Consider the following 21,373-nt stretch of genomic DNA (forward strand, 5'->3'; position numbering starts at 1 on the left):
CGGCAGCGGAAATCTGTGACCTCTACAATAATAATAATGATAACCACAGATGAAAACTACTACATATGTAGGTGTATGCATTTGTAGGTGAGACTGCCTCCATTGCATAGCGTAGGTTCCCATCCAAAAGAGGTCACCTTGTCGTAGTGGATGGGCACAAATGACTATGATCAAAATATTAATAGTAAGTCCCTTCTATTAATTTACCTAGTGAATAAAGCATTAGTCCATATAGTCTATGTCTGCAGAGCGCTAGTGCATCGTGTTTACTTTTACTTTTGTATTTTTAACTATGGTGACGCGCACCTGCAAATTCACTTCAATTTACCGACCGCAAATTGCTTGAATGAGGTCTGCCATCCGCATCCAACGGTACGCACCTCAAAAAAGTTGTGCACTCCATAGGGTTCAGTGACTCCATTCCGCACAGCACCTTCCGGATTGCGGACCTATTCAAGAGCATGGGTCCGCATCCGTGATGCAAGGTGCACCCACTGTTTGAGGGCCGCAATATGGGCACAGTCGGGCAACGGCCGTGTGCGTAAGGCCTAACTCTGTCTTTTGCACTATTATGACAGTTTTACATCAAGACACGGAGGCTCCTATTGCTATCTCTTCCTTTACAGTCCACCAATAGCAGCAAAGAAATTTACATAAAGAACAATGTAACCATGGTAACAACCGTCCCACCCCAGACAGCCCCTATAACAGGCCGCTCCTCTTCTGGATCTTCCTCTTTCTTTGCTGCTGCCACCAGATAAGTGCTGCACTATACTGTTTCTGCTGGTTATCTACTTATATATTTAACTATTTCTGTTCATGCAGGGGTTTTTTCCCTTAGGTTACCCCTTCTCACCTGGTTCGGGGGGGGTCCTGTCCCCTCTCTATCAAGAGCATTTTCACCTCTCGTTTTCTGAACCACCCCGCCCCGGCTGCCACTTTGCCCCCTGTGTGTTTTTGTCCGGTCGCTTTTAGCGCTCTGTTTGTTTCTCACCCCTTGGGCCCTTAGTCCGTTTCTCTGGGCGCTCGGTGCCGTCCACGCTCCTTACCTTACTTCTCCGGCGGTCGCGAGATCTCGGCGGCCATTTTGGATTCGTATCTTCGCCTATTCTCGCGCGATTTCGGCGGCCATCTTCATTCCCCACATCGCTGCTCAGCCGGTCGGACTCCCAGTCTCCCGCTCCTGCTCCTTAGTCTGTGGGGTGAATAACCCCTTACCTGCCTTCCCTCCCCTTAGATTGGGCTTAGTAGGTGCCTGTTTCATTCTCCTGGGGCTTTTCTTAGGTTCCTCCCTATTGCCTATTTACCTCATTTACCTGCCAGCATGTCTAGTACAGACCAGCCATCCACCCATACTAGCCACCCACCCTCCCCTGATGAGGCTAGGATTGTGGGAGAAGATGCTCAGACGCTGGCACTGCAGCGTTCAGTATCTAATGCCATTATGGCAGCTATGGGCTCAATGTCCTCTATTCTTTACCAAAGCATCTCACAGGCCTTGACTGCCCACCCTCCTAGAGAGGTCCTGCAGACGGCCCCATTGATTAATCCGCAGCCTACCAACTTAGATCCTCCTGTTTCACAGGAGACTGTGACTGGTGTGCGTACTGCCACCCATGAAAGCGTGCTAGGATCACGCAAAAGAGCCTTGCCACGCCAGGCAGAACGGGTGCGTATGTGGAAATGTGCTAGAGCACAATCTTGCAGTGACTGACTCCGAAAGGGGTTCAGACGAGGAGGCTTTTGCGGAAGCAGGTTTCCACTCTGAGGAGGATACCCCTGATCAGGTAGCAGACCCCATCCGCTACCAATTTGGCCACTTCCCTGGTGGACCCTTCGGGCGAACTCATGTTCGACCCAGATGCCCTCCACCACCCGAGATCGGCGGAGTGGCTTTGGGCGGAATATGTAGGTAAATACCTTGAACGCTGGATTCGTCACCCCCTCAGTAAAGAGGCACGCAACAAGCTTAGAGCTGAGTGCCCCAGGCCCCTGGTCCCTAACAAAGTTTGTGACACTCCGGTTGTCGATCCGAAAATGACACAATTCCTGTCTAAGACTGGCTAGAACCCCCGTAAAGGGTTGGATTCCACTTTGCGGAGCTGCCAGGACAAGCTCCTGGATGTATTCGGCCCTTTGACCAAACAGTTTGAGATGGCCGAGGTGGCCAAAGCAGATGGCTCTCCGATAGATCCAGAGGAACTGCGATGCTGGGTACAAAGAGCGATATGTATCACAGGGAATGCCAATACGTCCCTAGCCATAGAACGGCGTAAGGCCATTCTGTTCAAAATCGACCCCAAGTTGGCCAACCTTGCCCTTACCAAGTCAGGTAAAGATGCGCAGGGCCTTTTATTCGGCGATTCCTTTATTAAGGACCTGAGTCGCTTTGTGGGGGCGTGTACGGCCTAGACAAGGCCCAATCCTCTATGCGTAGAGTATTTCAGGGGCGGGTCTCCACCAGGGCCGGCAGTAGCATGGGCTGCCTGTCCGGCCGATCCACTTTTCAGGCCCGTAGCGCGGGCCGAGGCTCCTTCAACCAGAGACCTCCCTTCCAGGAACAGAGGAACTCGTCGCCCTTCTTCCCAGCCAGAGGTGGCCAGTGGCGCTCCAGGTCCTTCCGAGGAAATTCCAATTCCAGAAGACCTTTCGGTAAGTGGGGGATTTTTCGGACCATTGCCTCGGGGGCAGACTCCGTCATTTTTTCCATGCCTGGTTAGCCATCATGTCAGACCCTTGGGTCTTGACCACAGTCAGGGGTTTCCACATCGAGCTTGTAGACTCACCAAGCCTCCGCCCTCCTTTTGTGCTGTCAAGGCCCGATTGCACTCTTGTAGATCTGGAACTCATGTCCCTGTTCCGCAAACTAGCGAGAGAGGGGGCTTCTCCACCCCCCAGGGGAGTCCTCAGCATTATCTTTCTTGTACAGAAGAAAGGCAGTCAGATGCGCCCGGTTATAAATCTGCGGGCTCTGAATACCATGGTTCACTATCGCCACTTCAAGATGGAGGGGATTCACCTCCTCAAGAAAGATGGTGAAATTGGACCTCAAGGATGCTTACCTGACGTTTCCGATTTCCACACAGTCCAAAGACCTGCTCAGTTTCCTATGTAGAGGGGAGATTTGGCGCTTCACCTGCCTCCCTTTAAGCCTGTCATCGGCGCCTTGGTGTTTCACCAAGCTGATGCGTCCGGCCGTGTCCTGGCTTCAGAGTCTAGGCGTACGTCTGATCGTATACCTGAACGACATCCTTATCATGCACCAATCCAGGTCAACCTTGCTAGTACACCTGCGCTGGACATCGGATCTCCTCTCATGCCTCGGATTTCTCCTCAACCTGGAGAAATCTTGCCTTACCCCGCTACAGAGGATAGAGTTTCTGGGATTCACCGTGGACTCGATCGCGGAATCGCTCAGCCTCCCTATGACAAAGTTGCGCTCTATGCGCAAGGAGCTTCGGCACGCTCTGTCCGTTCCCAGTTGTCGCTACGTCATCTAGCCCGCATCATTGGCCTGCTAGCCTCTTCGATCCAAGCTGTGTTCCCGACTCCGCTGCATTACCGTGCCCTTCAGCGGCTACAGTGACCCTGGATTCGGAAGCTCGAGAGGAACTCCACTGGTAGATCAACAACCTGGAGGCGTGGAAGGCAAGGCGATTTTCGGTCTTCAACCGGAATTCACGGTGGAAACGGATGCGAGCCTCCAGGGCTGGGGGGCCCACTACGACGGTATCTTCACGGGCGGCCGTTGGACGGAGGACGAAACATGCCTCCACATCAATGCCTTGGAACTTCTGTCCGGTTCCTTTGCTATTCGGAGCTTCACCAATGGGATAGCCCATGCGTGCATAAGGGTACGTATGGACAATGTTTCAGCCGTACGGTATGTCAATCGTTTGGGAGGGACCCACTCGGGTACTCTAGCGCGTCTCGCCAAGGACTTTTGGTACTATTGCCTTTCCAAGGATATCATGGTTCAGGCGGAATACCTTCCCGGCCTCCACAACACTCGAGCAGATTGGAGTTCCCGCTGCTTTATGGACAGCAGTGATTGGAGGCTGGCTCCGGAGATGTTCTCGGTGATATCAGATGTCTGGGGTCCTTTAACCATAGACCTTTTCGCCTCGAGACTCAACACACAGCTTCCTCGCTTCTTCAGCTGGCGTCCGGGTCCGGAGGCGGTGGATGCCTTTCTTCAGGACTGGTCCGTTTCTCTTCTGTACGCTTTTCCACCTTTCGCAATGATTCTGAGGATGCTGCTGCAGGCTCGTCGCCAGAGGGCCGACCTGGTCGTGGTAGTCCAGTTTTGGGGGACTCAGAGTTGGTTCCCGGCTCTGCTGGAGCTCATCATAGATGTGCCCCCTTCTTCTTCCGAATCAAGTGGATCTGCTTCACGACCCTCGGGGGCTACGACATCCGCTCCTGCTCGAGGGATCCCTACAGCTGTTAGCATGCCGAATCTCAGGATACCCGGAGAGGTCGAAGGCATTTCGGATGCAACTAGACGCCTCCTGGACAACGCATGGGCTCCCGGCACCAGAAAATCTTATCGGGCAGCCTGGAGATCTTGGGCTAGCTGGTGCTTGGAACGGGACCTGGATCCCATTTCAGCGCCTGTGAGTCACCTCTTACAGTTCCTTACCTCCTTATTTGAGGCGGGGAAAGCTTATAGAACTATTAACCTATTCAGGTCTGCTATTTCATCCAGTCATCAGGGTTTTGAGGGTATCCCTGGGGGACAGCATCCTTTGGTGTGTCGCTTGTTACGTGGTTCTCGCCTGGCTCGCCCTCCTCGGCCTTGTTTTTCTACCACTTAGGATGTTTCCTTGGTATTGTCCTTCTTCGCTTCCTGGCCCAGCAATCCGGATCTCTCCTTGAGAGATCCGAATAGGTTGTTGGTGCTCTTTTGTCGCATTTCTTGTAAAAGGGTGTCTGACGTTCGGGCTCTTGATCACAACGCCAGATCCTTTACTCCTGAAAGCGTCTCCTTCAACATTTCCAGACACACCAAGACTAATATCAGGGAAGTATCGTATCCCAGTTTCCCGTCTTCACCGGCTCTTTGCCCGGTGGCCTGTTTGCGGGAATATGAATCCCGGGCGAGGGCTCATCGCTCTTCTTCGATTCCTTAACTTTTTCTTTCCATTCGCCATCCCTTTGGCCCAGTCTCCAGCCCGACTTTGGCTCATTGGATGAAGTGGGTTATGTCCCTGGCTGGAATGGATACTTCCATCTTCACTGCACATTCGGCGAGAGGTGCCGCTGCCACCTCTTTAGCGATTTCAGGTGCGTGTTTGGAGGACATCTTACGTTTAGCTGACTGGTCGAGGGTCACGACGTTCAGGGAGTATTATTTTCGTCCTCCTCCTCGTCCGTTTTCTTCCATAATTTACCAGCTTTGAACTTGCAATAGGAGCCTCCGTGTTTTGATGTAAAACGACATGATTTTCCTAGTCTATGACGTAAAGTAATGGTTTTATTAAAGACACGGAGGAGAGTATTGCCCGCCGTGGATTCTTTTTCCCATCCCTTTTAGCTTTTCTGAGGATTTTGTATTATTTTGTTTTACTATTAATGTGGTTATGCTTACATGGATTGTTTATTAGAATTGTTTTCAGGTTAAAGTCTGACAGATGATGTCTGGTTTCTACCTGATGTTTACACTGGCCATATTGTCCGTTTTCTTTTTTCAGGCTGATGTTCTAGTGAATACAGGACACTAAATCCTTCTGTTTTCTCTTCAGAAGTTTTAGCCAGTTGGCTTCGGTTGTGATGTTCGGGTGGTGCTGAGATGTTCGTTTCCAGGTTCTAAGTTCCAGTTCGTTTACCGGTCGTGGTGTCAGGTTTACAAAGAAAGAGGAAGATCCAGAAGAGGAGCGGTCTGTTATAGGGGCTGTCTGGGGTGGGACGGTTGTTACCATGGTTACATTGTTCTTTATGTAAATTTCTTTGCTGCTATTGGTGGACAGTAAAGGAAGAGATAGCAATAGGAGCCTCCGTGTCTTTAATAAAACCATGACTTTACGTCATAGACTAGGAAAATCATGTAGTTATATTCCAGTCCATAGGGACTTTATTATAATCCCTGAAGAAGGTCCCCTGTCCAGGAACCCTGACTATTAGCTGCACTGGAAACAGCATCTTCATCTATGGCAGACTCAGGCTTGGACTGGCCCACAGGGGTACAGGCGAATCCCCCGATGGGCCCCTGAGCAAGGTGGGCCCTTAGTCCTCCACCCCCTGCACAAGTGGCACATAACACAGTAGACTTACTGCACTACATAAATATATTCTATGAACAGCACCTCAACCAGCTTATGTTCATATAAAAAACTTGTTCAATTATTTATTATATTTGAATGTATCCGTACAATGGGCTGGCGCCCAAAATAAATTTTACTGGTGGGCCCTAGGTACCCCAGTCCGACACTGGGCAGACTGGTATGACATGGCCGTCCATTGCTTTGAATGGGCACCATTTCCTACCAGCAGCCCTGCGGCTATCACAGTTGACCACCAGTGCGGCTGTCCTATGAGAAGTGGTGGTCCCGATCGGTAAATATCAGATTGTCCTATGACAGGGTGATCCCGTTCAAATTTTCTGTCTTGCAACATTAATAATCACTGTTATTATATATTAGGGAACCGTTAGCTAAAGGGGTTTGTCCACCTCACACATGGGTAGCATACGGCTAGAACACGCCACCGATGTCAGATAGGTGCGGGCCCCACCTCTGGGACTCACACCTAGATCCAGACCGGGACCCCCCCCCCCCCCCCCCCGAGTGACCTACAGAAAAGAATGGAGGACACGCTGCGCATGCACAGTGTGCTCGGCTTCACTTTCAGGGCCTGTTCTGGAGATAGGCGTGAGGACCCGCACTTATCAGACATTAGTCGCATATCCCAGTGATATGCCACCAATGTCTCAGACGAGACAATCCCTTTAAGCCATTTTCTAATGCACACACAATGCTGGCCTACCTGGCAAAGATATGAAGAGAGAGAAACCCCAAATCAGTGAGCGAGTCCCAGGACTCGCCCTGTAGTTCTCTGCTGGTTGCACCACCAATGAAGCGATGAGAAGGGTTGCTTCTGTCCAATTGCAGTTACTTTACCTTTATTTCAACATGAGGAATTGGGGACTTAATCCATCCTGGCGTGAACAAGCCTCGGCGCTCACAATAAGAGGCATGCGTCGCTAATGGATAAGGCCTCGGCGAGCGGCGGAATTTCATGCTCTAAACAATCACAAATCTGAATTTATGAAACAAAATAAACCTAAAAGGGACTGATGATCTGAACTATAGCAAAACCAAAATAATTCTGTCCATCCATCAGGACGTATGGGATCAAAGTGCCCATCTAAGTGTCAGAGCAGAGTACTGCATGGAAGGTCATTCGTCTGAATGGCTGCATTTAATTCTACATTAAAAAAAAAACGTTGCTGCCATGACATCATTGGACAAATTCAGCCAGGGGTCTCAGGGGGCAGACCAGAATTAGGGGGTTATATATGATGAGAAAACAATTTAAAAAATATGTTTAGAGTCTAGACACAGGAGTAATCTACATAAGCAGCTGAATCACTCTGTACATATATTACTTATCCTGTACTGATCCTGAGTTACATCCTGTATTATACTCCAGAGCTGCACTCACTATTCTGCTGGTGCAGTCACTCTGTACATATATTACTTATCCTGTACTGATCCTGAGTTACATCCTGTATTATACTCCAGAGCTGCACTCACTATTCTGCTGGTGCAGTCACTGTGTACATACATTACTTATCCTGTACTGATCCTGAGTTACATCCTGTATTAGACTCCAGAGCTGCACTCACTATTCTGCTGGTGCAGTCACTATGTACATACATTACTTATCCTGTACTGATCCTGAGTTACATCCTGTATTATACTCCAGAGCTGCACTCACTATTCTGCTGGTGCAGTCACTGTGTACATACATTACTTATCCTGTACTGATCCTGAGTTACATCCTGTATTATACTCCAGAGCTGCACTCACTATTCTGCTGGTGCAGTCACTATGTACATACATTATATTACTTATCCTGTACTGATCCAGAGTTACATCCTGTATTATACTCTAGAGCTGCACTCACTATTCTGCTAGTAGAAAATACAATGCAACAGCACTCTGCAAACCAAATAAAGTACAAGAAAGTATTCTAATGCTATGCTTATTATGTAAATTAGAGATGCATGGCAAATACATTTTGTATAAAATTATTTGGGCCCATCTGCCACCCTTTTTTCTCTGCAGTTTGTACAGGAGGCGTGGCTGACACTTCAGTCGTGCACTCCTGACCAGCTTGTCTGCCCCATAGGCTGATTTTAATGTGCGAGTATAAAGCTTAGCCTGCTCTCCCTCACTCACTGGAAGCCATTTGACACCAGGAGAGGTATAGGGTGGACTCTCATTGCATTCGTTGGTGGCCATTTGACACCAGGAGAGGTGCGGAGTGGGCTTGGCATGCATATTGGTACCTGCATTCCCTGGATATAATGGAGGTAATTTTGGCACCAAAGAAAACAAAAATTAAGGTGGGCCCAGCATGCATGTGGAACCTACACTCTCCGAATTGTATGGTAGCCATCATGGCACATAATTGTCACGATCAGTGGGGGGGGCTCCACACTAAAGGAGGGAAGGGGGAACAGTAACTGGGCCTGGAAACTAGGGAAGGAACAGGTCACCTCCTAGACAACCCTAATCCAGGCCCTAACTACCTATCAATATGAATAGACCTTGAAGGTAGGAATATCCATATGCAGGATACCTAGGCCTTTATATCCCTATAAGGCCCTGGAATGAGGTTAGGACCAGAGACAACCCATTCCTCCCCAGATGGACGAATGGAAGTCTCCGTCTCAGGCCCAGATACAAACAGGGAATATAACAAACACAAAACAATAAGAAAAGACAAGACTTATCTGAAAGTAAAGAAAAACTGGCAACTCCAGAAGCAGCACAGAGTATGACCGACCAGCTAGTTAGAAGGCAGGAAGAACATCTATAAACTGCACCTCCAAGAGTGAGAAGCGGCTACTTATGGGAAAAGTAAATTACCAACAAGCAACACCTGAAGCAAGGGGTGCGCCATTCACCAAAACACAGACACAATAAGATCCACAGTGAACTTGTCAATTTAACCCACGAGTTGCCAGTCTCTCCGATCTCCTTGTACCTGCCACGGGAACGTCCGTGACAATAACAGGTAGAATTTAGTGTTAGGTTCCTGTTTTACAGAGATCGCCTTGACGTGTGGCAGACGGGCCGAAAAATTTGGTACAAAATGTATTTGCCAAGCATCTCTAATTTACATAATAAACGTAGCATTAGAATACTTATTTGTACTTTATTTAGTTTGAAGAGTGCTGTTGTATTGTATTTTCTACTTTGTGTTTTCAGCCACAGCAACGTGCATCAGAGCATTGGGATGTGCTGACTGACCCCCCTTTTTTTCATTGCACTCACTATTCTGCTGGTGCAGTCACTGTGTACATACATTACTTATCCTACACTGATCCTGACTTAAATCCTGTATTATACTCCAGAGCTGCACTCACTATTCTGCTGGTGGAGTCACTATGTACATACATTACATTACTTATCCTGTACTGATCCTGAGTTACATCCTGTATTATACTCCAGAGCTGCACTCACTATTCTGCTGGTGGAGTCACTATGTACATACATTACATTACTTATCCTGTACTGATCCTGAGTTACATCCTGTATTATACTCCAGAGCTGCACTCACTATTCTGCTGGTGCAGTCACTGTGTACATACATTACTTATCCTGTACTGATCCTGAGTTTTACAGCAAGACACGGAGGCTCCTATTGCTTTCTCCTTCTTTACTTTCCACCAATAGCAGCAAAGAAGAAATTTACATAATCATAACAATAAAGGACCCTCCCCTGACAGATCCTATAATAAGCAGTGTCCTCTTTAGTAACTTCCTCTTTCTTTGCTGCTCCACCAAGATAAGTACCTCTGTATTTTATGATCTGTTTTATCGCATGATTGCTGCGTCCCAGTGATTTTATTACTGTTTACTTAGGTATACATAGTTTGCTTGCCTTATTTGCAAAGTTTTCGTTTCTCCCACAGTCTATGGCTGTTTTGGTTTGACAGTTTTATTGCCCTTGCGCTTTGTCATTTGGGGGTCGTCGTCCCCCCCCTTCCCCCCTTTCCCCCTTTTCCCTCTTCCCTCTTTTATTCATCCCCTGCATTTTTCTCGTCATCGCCTTGTTATTTTTCCCTTTGGGGGTGTGCTCCGCTTTCCCCTCTTCCCCTCCTTGGGTTACCTGTGATCCGCCGCTCCGATTCCTCACCGCTGGCTTCCGGCGGTCTGGGTCTCTGCGGCGGGTCCCGCTTGCGCTTCCCGCGGCTCCGAGATCTCGCGAGATCTCGCGGCCATTTTGGGGAGCTCCCGCCCGTCCTCTCACGGGATTTCGGAGGTTACTTCCGTGCTAGTTGGTCGGTCGGCTCGGCTCTGCTCCTGCTCCTGCTCCAGTTCGGCGGCGTCTGGGGTGATTAACCCCTCGTTAGGTTAGATCTTCCTGATTAGCTCTTTGGCCCTCTTATATTAGACCTCCCCATTAGGTTTTCGGCCTTCAGATTATATTATAATATATATATCACAAGCCCATATAATGTCATCTGACCGCTCCCCCTCTGGGTCTAACCCCCCCCATCCACTGGGGACCCCAGTATTCCAGCCATGAGTGCGCAGGCCCTGGAGCTTCAACGCTCGGTCTCCAGCGCTATAATTGAGGCAATGGGATCCATGTCCTCTATGATCTCCCAAACCATCTCTCAGGCCCTAGCTGCCCATGCCCCTGGCCCCTCTACTCAATCGCCTGTACTTACTAGCCCGCGGCCTACCATTGTTGAACCTCCTGCACCCCAGGAGACGATGACTGGTGTGATACAAGCCACCCATGATAGCGCGCTTAGATCGCGCAAAAGAGCCTTACCGCGCCAGGCAGAACGGGCGCGAACGTGGAAATGTGCTAGAGCACAAACTAGCGATGTGGATTCGGATATTGAATCCGATATGGAGGCTTACGCGGAGGCGAGCGGCCACTCTGAAGGGGAGATTGAGATGGAATCTGAGTTGCCAGTGTTGTGGAAATTTTATTATGCAGACATTTTATCTTAGGATGTGTGTGTGTTTTATAGATTGTCATCATGTCTCTCAGTGGTAATGGTAGAATATTGTATACATGTGTTTGTATGGGGTGTGTCCATTGTCTGCACAGCCACATTGGCTGCCCCTCCCTGTCCTTTGATATGTCATCACTTCCTGTATCCTTGTCTTGGGCCAGCCCCTTTTACACCTTTTGTTTTAGTCAATAAAAGACGGATACTGGGCAAGGAGGAGGGAGGAGTTGCTCAGAACTGAATGAAGATGGTAGCATTTGTGTGGTTCTCTGGCTGCGGCTGAGGGAAGATGGAGTTGCCTTTTCCTTACACTAACTAAGATGCGGGCTGATCACAACTATTAATATTTTTACCACAACAGATGATATTTTTACCACAACACCAGGTACCGCTGGCCCTAGACCGTCCACCTCTGGGTCCGTGGGCGCGTCCGCCACTGCCCCTAACACGGCTTCTACCCTGGTGGATCCCTCAGGCAACCCGTTATTTGATCCTGATGCCCTCCACCACCCTAGGTCGGCGGAGTGGCTGCCGGTGGCTCATGTGAGCGATTACCTTGAGCATTGGGTGCGCCGTCCTCTGAGTAAAGAGGCGCGCAGCAAGCTCCGATCTGAATGCCCCAGACCATTGATCCCCAATAAGGTCTGGGAAACGCCATCTGTGGATCCCAAAATGACACAGTTTTTGGCTAAAACCGGCTGGAATCCCCGTAAGGGGCTAGATTCCGCGCTTAAGAGTTGTCAGGATAAACTCCTTGACATCTTTGGCCCCCTCGCCAAAATCTTTGAGATGGCCGAATCGGCCAGAGCAGACGGCTCTCCGGTAGATCCGGAGGAGCTTACGGGCTGGATTCAGAGAGCTATTTGTATTGCAGGCAGCACCAACTCCTCCCTGGCCATTGAACGGCGTAAAGCCATATTGTTTAAGATTGACCCAAAATTGGCCAACCTGGCACTCACTGAGGCAGGGAAGGATGCACAAGGTCTACTTTTCGGGGATTCCTTCATTAAAGGACCTCAGCAGATATGTGGGAGCATTTACTGCCCTGGACAAGGCCCAGTCCTCAATGCGTAGGGTCTTTCAGGGACGGGTCTCCACTAGGGCCGGCAGTAGTAGGGGCCGTCTGTCCGGCCGTTCCAGTTTCCAGGCCCGCAGCTCGGGCAGAGGCTCCTTCAACCAGAGACCACCCTTCCAGGATCAAAGGAATCCTCCTCCGTTCTTCCCGGCCAGAGGCGGCCAATGGCGTTCTAGGTCTGTTCGAGGAAATCCCAATTTCCGAAAGTCCTTCGGTAAGTCTTTCCCCAGTGGGGACTTCTTTGGTTCCTTGTGTAGGGGGCAGACTCCGTCTTTGTTTCCACGTTTGGTCCAGCATTACATCAGACCCATGGGTTCTGACCACTGTACGGGGATTCCACATAGAACTCACGGGATCGCCAAATCTCATTCCTTCTCCCCCACCACTGCCCCTAGCCCTACCAGACAGAGAACTCGTGGACTTAGAGCTGTTTTCCCTTTTTCAGAAAAGGGCGATAGAAAGGGCCCCTTCCGCCCCGAGGGGCGTGCTCAGCAACATCTTCCTAGTTCAGAAGAAAGGTGGGAAAATGCCTCCGGTGATAAATCTCCGGGCCCTGAATTCCGTGGTGCGCTATCGCCACTTCAAGATGGAGGGTATTCACCTCCTTCGGGACTTACTGATCACGGGGGACTGGATGGTGAAACTGGACTTCAAAGATGCCTATCTGACGGTCCCAATTGCCGCTTCGTCCAGGGATCTCCTGCGTTTCCTGTGGAGGGGCGAAGTGTGGCGCTTCACTTGCCTCCCGTTCGGCCTTTCTTCGGCGCCATGGTGCTTTACCAAGCTCCTGCGCCCGGTCGTTGCCTGGCTGCGGAGTCGGGGTGTACGTCTAGTCATCTATTTGGACGACATCCCCATTATGCATCAATGTCAGGCGGCGCTGCTTCAGCACCTCCAGTGGACATCGAACCTCCTTTCGGCTCTTGGTTTTCTGCTGAACCCCGAGAAATCCTGCCTCACGCCGTCTCGACGGATGGAATTCCTGGGCTTCACGGTGGACTCTGTTGCGGAATCTCTCAGTCACCCATCAGAGAAGTTGCGGACGATCCGCAAGGAATTGAGACATGCCCTCTCAGCTACATCCCTATCCCTACGCCACCTGGCTCGCATCATTGGCCTGTTGGCCTCCTCTATCCAGGCGGTGTTTCCAGCCCCTCTCCATTATCGGGCCCTTCAGCGCCTGAAGATTGCCCACCTTCGTTCCGGGGCCTCGTTTGCGGACGTGGTGGTTCTGGATCAGGAGGCTCGGGGGGAACTTCGTTGGTGGATAGGCAACTTGGAAGCCTGGAACGGCTGAGCGATCTTCGGATTTCAACCAGAATTCACGATAGAGTCGGACGCGAGTCTACAGGGCTGGGGTCCCCACTGCGAAGGTGTCTCCACAGGGGGTCGATGGTCGGAGGCCGAGAGCCATCTCCACATCAATGCTCTGGAACTCCTGGCGGGCTCGTTTGCCGGAGTTTCTCCAATGGTATCGCACATGCATGCATCAGATTACGCATGGACAATATGTCGGCGGTCCGCTATGTCAATCACCTGGGCGGCACCCAATCGGCTACCTTGGCTCGTCTGGCGAAGGAGTTCTGGTCCTTCTTTCTTTCCAGGGACATCATGGTGCAGGCGGAGTACCTTCCGGGTCTACACAACTTCCGGGCGGATCGCAGTTCCCAATGCTTCACGGACGGCAGCGACTGGAGGCTAGCACCGGAGATGTTCTCCACGATCTCGGACACCTGGGGTCCTTGCGCCATAGACCTCTTCGCATCGCGGCTCAATACTCACCTTCCCAGGCTCTTCAGCTGGCGCCCGGATCCGGAGGCGGTGGATGCGTTTCTCCAGGACTGGTCGTCGGCTCTTCACTACGCGTTTCCGCCTTTTGCCATGATTCCGAGGATGCTGCTGCAGGCTCGTCGTCAAGTTGCGGAATTGGTGGTGGTGATTCCCTTCCGGGGGGACTCAAGCATGGTACCCGATCCTCCTGGAACTCCTGACGGACGTACCTCTCCTCCTTCCGAGTCGGACGGATCTCCTCCAGGGCCCTCTGGGTGCTCCTCACCCCCTGCTGATCGACGGCTCCCTTCAACTTCTGGCATGCCGGATCTCCGGACTCCCGGAGAGGTCGAGGGCATTTCGGAGGCAACTAGACGCCTCCTGGACAACGCTTGGGCTCCCGGCACCCGAAAATCTTACCGGGCAGCTTGGGGATCTTGGGTTGGCTGGTGCGTGGAACGAGACCTTGATCCCGTTTCGGCGCCTGTGACCCATTTATTGCAGTTCCTTACGTCCCTTTTTGAGGCGGGAAAGGCTTATCGGACCATTAATTTGTTCCGGTCGGCGATTTCTTCAACTCATCAAGGTTTTGATGGCGTTCCGGCGGGTCAACACCCTTTGGTGTCGCGCCTGCTGCGTGGATCACGCTTGGCTCGGCCTCCTCAACCACGCTTCACCACTACGTGGGACGTTTCCCTGGTCCTCTCTTTTCTCTCTGCGTGGCCTGAGAACGCGGCTCTTTCCCTCCGGCAACTGTCGGCCAAGTTGTTGACCCTCTTTTGTCTCATTTCTTGTAAGAGGGTTTCCGATGTCAGGGCTTTGGATCATGACGCTAGGTCCTTTTCTCCCGAGGGCGTCACATTTAACATTACGCGACGCACTAAGACTAATATCCGGTCTGTCTCGTATCCCTGTTTCCCGTCTTCCCCGGCGCTCTGTCCGGTAGCCTGCTTGCGGGAGTATGAGTCGCGTACGCGGACTCACCGCTCTGCGGACGTTCCACAACTGTTCCTTTCCATTCGCCATCCTTTTGGCCCGGTGTCTAGTCCCACGTTGGCGCGTTGGATGAAGTGGGTCATGTCCCTGTCTGGGATTGATACGGCGGTCTTTACCGCTCATTCGGCCAGGGGCGCGGTTGCCACTGCCCTGGCCGTTTCGGGGGCTCGTTTGGAGGACATTTTGCGTTTGGCCGACTGGTCTAGGGCCACGACGTTCAGCGAATTTTATTTTCGGCCGCCCCCTCATGTGTTTTCATCGATTATTGATCAGCTTTGAACTTGCAATATGAGCCTCCGTGTCTTGCTGTAAAACTAAATGATTTTCCTATTTCATGACGTAAAGTCATAGTTTTATTAAAGACACGGAGGCAAGTATTGCCCGCCCTGGGTTGTTCCTGCCCGCCCTTTTGTGGTTTTCGTTTATTGAACTGTTTACATTGTCGTTTATAGTTATTTATTACGTATCATTGTGGGATTGTATTATTGCTGATTTATGGTTCTGTTTTCAGCGACCTTATAATGTATGACCGTTTTCCTGGGTCGGTTTTGTTCAGTTTCTGCCTGCCTCTTACACTGGCTATATTATTTGCTTTGTTTCAGGTTGAAGGTTCCACGACGTATGGACTTCTGCGTTGTCCCGGGTTTCCGGAGGTGTTAGCCATGTTGGCTTGAATTCTACAGTGTGATTGACCAGATTGTTTTTCGTTCTCGGGTCCAGTTCCAGTTTCCGGTTTCGGTTCCAGTTCCGGTTGTGCAGTTGGTGTCTCAATTACAAAGAAAGAGGAAGTTACTAAAGAGGACACTGCTTATTATAGGATCTGTCAGGGGAGGGTCCTTTATTGTTATGATTATGTGAATTTCGTCTTTGCTGCTATTGGTGGAAAGTAAAGAAGGAGAAAGCAATACTCGCCTCCGTGTCTTTAATAAAACTATGACTTTACATCATGAAATAGGAAAATCATTTAGTTACATCCTATATTATACTCCAGAGCTGCACTCACTATTCTGCTGGTGGAGTCACTGAGTACATATATTACTTATCCTGTACTGATCCTGTTTCATTTGTATTATACTCCAGAGCTGCACTCACTATTCTGCTGGTGCAGTCACTGTGTACATACATTACTTATCCTGTACTGATCCTGTGTTACATCCTGTATTATACTCCAGAGCTGCACTCACTATTCTGCTGGTGTAGTCACTATGTACATACATTACTTATCCTGTACTGGTCCCGAGTTACATTTGTATTATACTGCAGAGCTGCACTCACTATTCTGCTGGTGCAGTCACTGAGTACATACATACATTACTTATCCTGTACTGATCCTGAGTTACATCTTATACTCCAGAGCTGCACTCACTATTCTGCTGGTGCAGTCACTATGTACATACATTACTTATCCTGTACTGATCCTGTTTCATTTGTATTATACTCCAGAGCTGCACTCACTATTCTGCTGGTGGAGTCACTGAGTACATATATTACTTATCCTGTACTGATCCTGTTTCATTTGTATTATACTCCAGAGCTGCACTCACTATTCTGCTGGAGGAGTCTACAACACCACTGCACATGACAAGAATAAGCAGAGGACATCAGAATCTTTCAGTAGTGCACCTTCGGGGGGGGGGGGGGGGGAAGTACTCAGATCTCAGCACAGGTAAAATAGTAAGTAAACATATTTCAAAATGTTAATGTAAATGAAATTATCAGGTCTACTTTAATTTTTAATGAAGCAAAAAAAAACAAAAAAAAACAGTTGCACTGCTGCAGGAATGTCGGCAGGTGTGACTAGTCATTAGCCCACGGCCGCTCACAAACACAAGAGTTTGACAGTAAGGCTAGCTTCTCTATAATGGGGGCTGGCGGAGGTCCTGCTGCAACCCAGCAAACATGGTGAGAATCGGCCGGACAGACACCGCTGTGTGCATCAGTTTTCATCCGGCCGATTCTCTGCATATTTGCCAGGTTTCCGCCAGACCTCTGCCAGTCCCATTATAGGTTAAAGGGGCCGCGCCCGGCAGTGATGGATCCGGCAGGTTGTTCCCAGCTGGAAGAGTCTCCTGGATCTGTCAAATGCAGATGTGAAACAAGCGTAAAATGCAGAAAATCGGATATCCCAAACCAGGACACACTGTCTGAAAGCTGCAACAAAGTCTCTGAAGTCGGTGCCGACTAGTGAAGAGCGAACCGATCCTTTCAGCAGAGTTTTTCAGGACCTGTCAATCTTGCGCCTGCACCACTACTCCAATCAATTCGCCCATCTTTAGTGCGGACACAAACACAGCTGCGCCAAACTACCCAGCAAAAATCCATTTAATCCGGCATGATATAAATCGCCATATCCGGACGAGACTAATCATTTTTCAAAACGAAAAATACAAAAGGACACGTACCTTGGTCAGACAGGAAGTCCAACATAGTCTGCAGGAGGAAGGACAGATGCCGAACACACAGAGCGGGGTTGCCCATCCTCCGGGAGGCGTAGACCAGCTCGTGTAATAACCGCATCTGCACAGCCGCCCATCCTCTGTGCGCACCTAGAAAGAAGGAAACACGAAACGTCCATCATCCCCGTTATATAAATTACAGTAAAAGACAATGCTGACCGTAAAATAATGATAAAATCTTTACTGTTTGTTACCACCACTAGGGGGAGATCATAACACTTTGTACGAAAGTTAATGGGAATAGCTCCCCCTAGTGGAGCCTGGCAGCTGCCATCATAGTGGCCAGAGAAGTATACTTACAGGAGGGGATAACTGGGAGTTGTAGTACAAGAACAGTGATCTACTGCCAGGTCTCTAGGTAGAAATCACGTTTATAGATATTTTAATAAATTCAACCTCGTTTCAATTAAATTTTGAGAAAAAAAGCGACAAAGACTAAAAACAATCCCAATTTATTCCCCAAATTTCGGCTGGTTAGACGCCTCGCGCAGCAGCCTGCTCCTTGGCTCAGTTCCACCGCACTGAACATCTTAATAAGTTTTACCATCCATCCGGCTTTTCTACCCTGATAATCCAGAATTAATTTTCTCCGGAGCTGCGCTCTCTTATTTTTTTTTTTCCCCGTCGCTCACATCAGGCAGAGTGACAGAAGAGAAGACTTTTCCTATTCTTTTCTGTTCCTGGCCTTTGTTTTGCAGATTAGGCGCCGCGCTGCAGTCACTGAAAGCTTTGCTGCCGGCGACCACAAAATGAAATTAAAATATTAAACACAGATTTATAAAAAGCCTTTATATTTCAGCAAGTTGTGCCCGGAAAAAAAAAGGGAAAAAATGGTGAAAAAAAATAGGGAGAGCGGCCAAGGACGAGGCTTTCATGTCACTGACAAAGGAGAACATTCAACGCTCCTAAGTGAGATCACAAAGCGCGGAGAACGCCGGCGAAATATCTGTGCGCGCAGGTCTCCACGGACAAACACGGTGACGGAAGGTGCAAGAGAAACCACCGGGACAAGGAACCAACTTATTTGTCGTCTTCTCATTATTCTTTTTGGATTATTTTTTACTTTTTAACTTTTTTTAAAAATCCTTTTAGTTTTTTATTCATGGTTTTATTAAATAATTATTTTTAAAGTATTTATTATTCATCTGTTTTTTGTATTTTATATTAAAAAAATTTCCATATTATTTTTTTCTATTTTTATCTGGCCTAGGTCATCACTGTCAGATCGGTGCAGGACTGTTTTCCGTCCTGCATAACGGAAACTAGACGATCCGTTATTCTTGGCCGTAGACTTCTATTACGACGGATCAAAAAGGAATGCCTCTAAAGGTTTCCGTTTTGCATTCAGTCATGGAATTCTGTTATATTCCGTTATAACGGAATCTGTAACGGAATTCCTTGAGGATAAGTCCTCTATATCAAAGTTCCGGAAAAACCCTTCGAACACACAGTTTTATCTGGTTTTCTATTTGTTTTGCATTTTTTTTAATTAAAAATCTTTTATAATTTTTTTAAGGGTACTTTCACACTTGCGTTGCTTGATTCCGGCAGGCAGTTCCGTTGCCTGAACTGACTGCCTGATCAGGCAAACTGTATGCAAACGGATGTCATTTTTTCTGACTGATCAGGCATTTTTCAGACTGATCAGGATCCTGATCAGTCAGAAAAATGCCTGATCAGTCAGAAAAATGCATTGCAATACCGGATCCGTTTTTTTTTTTTTTTTTCATTTTTAAAGGTCTGCGCATGCGCAGACCGGAAGGACGGATCCGGCATTCCGGTATTTTGAATGCCGGATCCGGCACTAATACATTCCTATGGAAAAAAATGCCGGATCCGGCATTCAGGCAAGTCTTCAGTTTTTTTCGCCGGAGATAAAACCGTAGCATGCTACGGTTTTCTCTTTTGCCTGATCAGTCAAAACGACTGAACTGAAGACATCCTGATGCAAACTGAACGGATTACTCTCCATTCAGAATGCATGGGGATATGCCTGATCAGTTATTTTCCGGTATAGAGCCCCTGTGACGGAACTCTATGCCGGAAAAGAAAAACGCAAGTGTGAAAGTACCCTAAATATATCGAATATAATAAAATCCCTGTGTGAGTGCGCTGTGTCCGTGTGTGCGCCACCAATTTTGCACTGGGCGTGCGCGACGCGGCGTCCAATCAGGACACAGCGCTACACACAAGTCTCTATGCAGCCTGACTGCGCAGCAGAACCCCCCCCCCCCCCACCTCCCCCTTTAGAGGATGACAGAGCGGCAGCGGGCAGAGTTAACACTCTAACACTCTGCTTGAAACGGCCGACAACGGTGCTGGCACAGATGGCGGCCGTTTAACCCCTTCCATGCCGTGGTCCTTAGGGACCGCTGTATGGAGGGGATAACCATCGGGCTGCAGAGGCCGATGCTTGAAGGGTAAACTGAGGGAGCTCCCTCCCCCATTGGGCTGCTGTGTCCAGGTGGTTTCCATGGCAACCGGATGCCTTCACAGGCGTCCGGCTTGCTGTGGTATAGCTAAGCCTGATGCTAAAGGCAGGAGCCTGATCAGGCTTAGTGTGAGTTCAATACACTGCAGTACACTATATAGCGTACTGCAGTGTATTGTAAGTCATCAGACCCACTGGATCTTCAAGAACCAAGTGGGTCTGGGTCAAACAAAAAAACTTCCTATATCCACACATAATTGGTTAAAAATGTAAAAAATAAAAAACACTAAACATGTTTGGTATCGCCGCGTCTGTAAGGACCTGATCTATAAAAGGATCATGTTACTTTTACCGCATAGTGAACACCATAAAAAAATTAAAATTAAAAAAAACTATGATAGAATTGCAATTTTGCCCACCGCACTTCCCAAAAAATGGTATAAAAAGTGATCAAAAGTCATATGTATCCAAAAATAGCACCAGTCAAACCGTGACCTCATCCCACAAAAAATTAGCCCCTACATAAGCCAATCATCCACAAAAATAAAAAAAATATGGCTTTCGGAAAACATGCTTTGAATAAAATAAAGTTTAAAAAAATGCACATATTAGGTATCGTCATGTCTGTAACGACCTGCTCTATAAAAACAGCATGTGATCCAACCCATCTGGTGAACACCATAAAAAAAAATATATAAAAAGTGTAATACCAAGCAATCAAAAAGTCATATGTGCCCCATAATGGTACCAATCAAACCGTCATCTCATTCTGCAAAAAATTAGACCCTACCTAACACAATCGCAACCTTACATCACAAAAAACAGCCACCAGTCTCGGCCACCAGTCAGTGCCACCAGTATCAGCCTCAGCCACCAGTCAGTGCCAGCAGTCTCAGACACAGCCACATGTCAGTGCGGTCAAGTTCTCTTGCCATTTAATATAGACTGTTCCTACTAATGTTTATGCACTACTGTTCTAGCGCCTGTTATTGTAACGGGCTTAATGTCTAGTTGTATATATTTTTTGCATTTTTTTCTATATTAATCTTATTTAAATATAATTTTTAACTCTTTATTAACCTCAATCTTACGTTTACTCTGCTCTGCACTCAGGTTATTAGGCCGCCAGAGATTTCATGTACACAGGAGGCCCAAGGTGTTACTGGGAACCTGTCTCATTTGCCCTGGCACCAGTCAGAAGCACTGATAGAAATGTACGTCCTATCATTTGCAATATGGATATCCCTTCAGCTATTTATGGCAAATTCACAGGATGCCGGACCCCCAAATCCCCAGACTAGGTGGCCGCAGACTGAATGATGCACACCACACACACGTGCAGCCACCTCTTCATTCAGTTATATAGGGGTCTTCTTTTTAAAGGGGGTTGTCTGTCATAAATGAATATAAGTCCCGCTCTACCAGCTCCTGGTGCTACCAGCATT

The 21,373-nt window shown here is 48.6% G+C and overlaps 1 protein-coding gene across 1 annotated transcript in view; it reads right to left on the reverse strand.

Moving 5' to 3' along the window:
- LOC122939273 (trafficking protein particle complex subunit 9-like) overlaps nt 1-21,373 on the reverse strand; it is an 80,201-nt gene that overhangs the window by 15,772 nt on the left and 43,056 nt on the right. The window contains 1 exon segment of the mRNA XM_044295344.1: nt 17,444-17,587. Coding sequence (XP_044151279.1) covers nt 17,444-17,587 — 144 coding nt within the window.

The sequence above is a fragment of the Bufo gargarizans genome, chromosome 5 (assembly GCF_014858855.1).
Source record: "Bufo gargarizans isolate SCDJY-AF-19 chromosome 5, ASM1485885v1, whole genome shotgun sequence".
NCBI classification, from domain to species: Eukaryota; Metazoa; Chordata; class Amphibia; order Anura; family Bufonidae; genus Bufo; species Bufo gargarizans.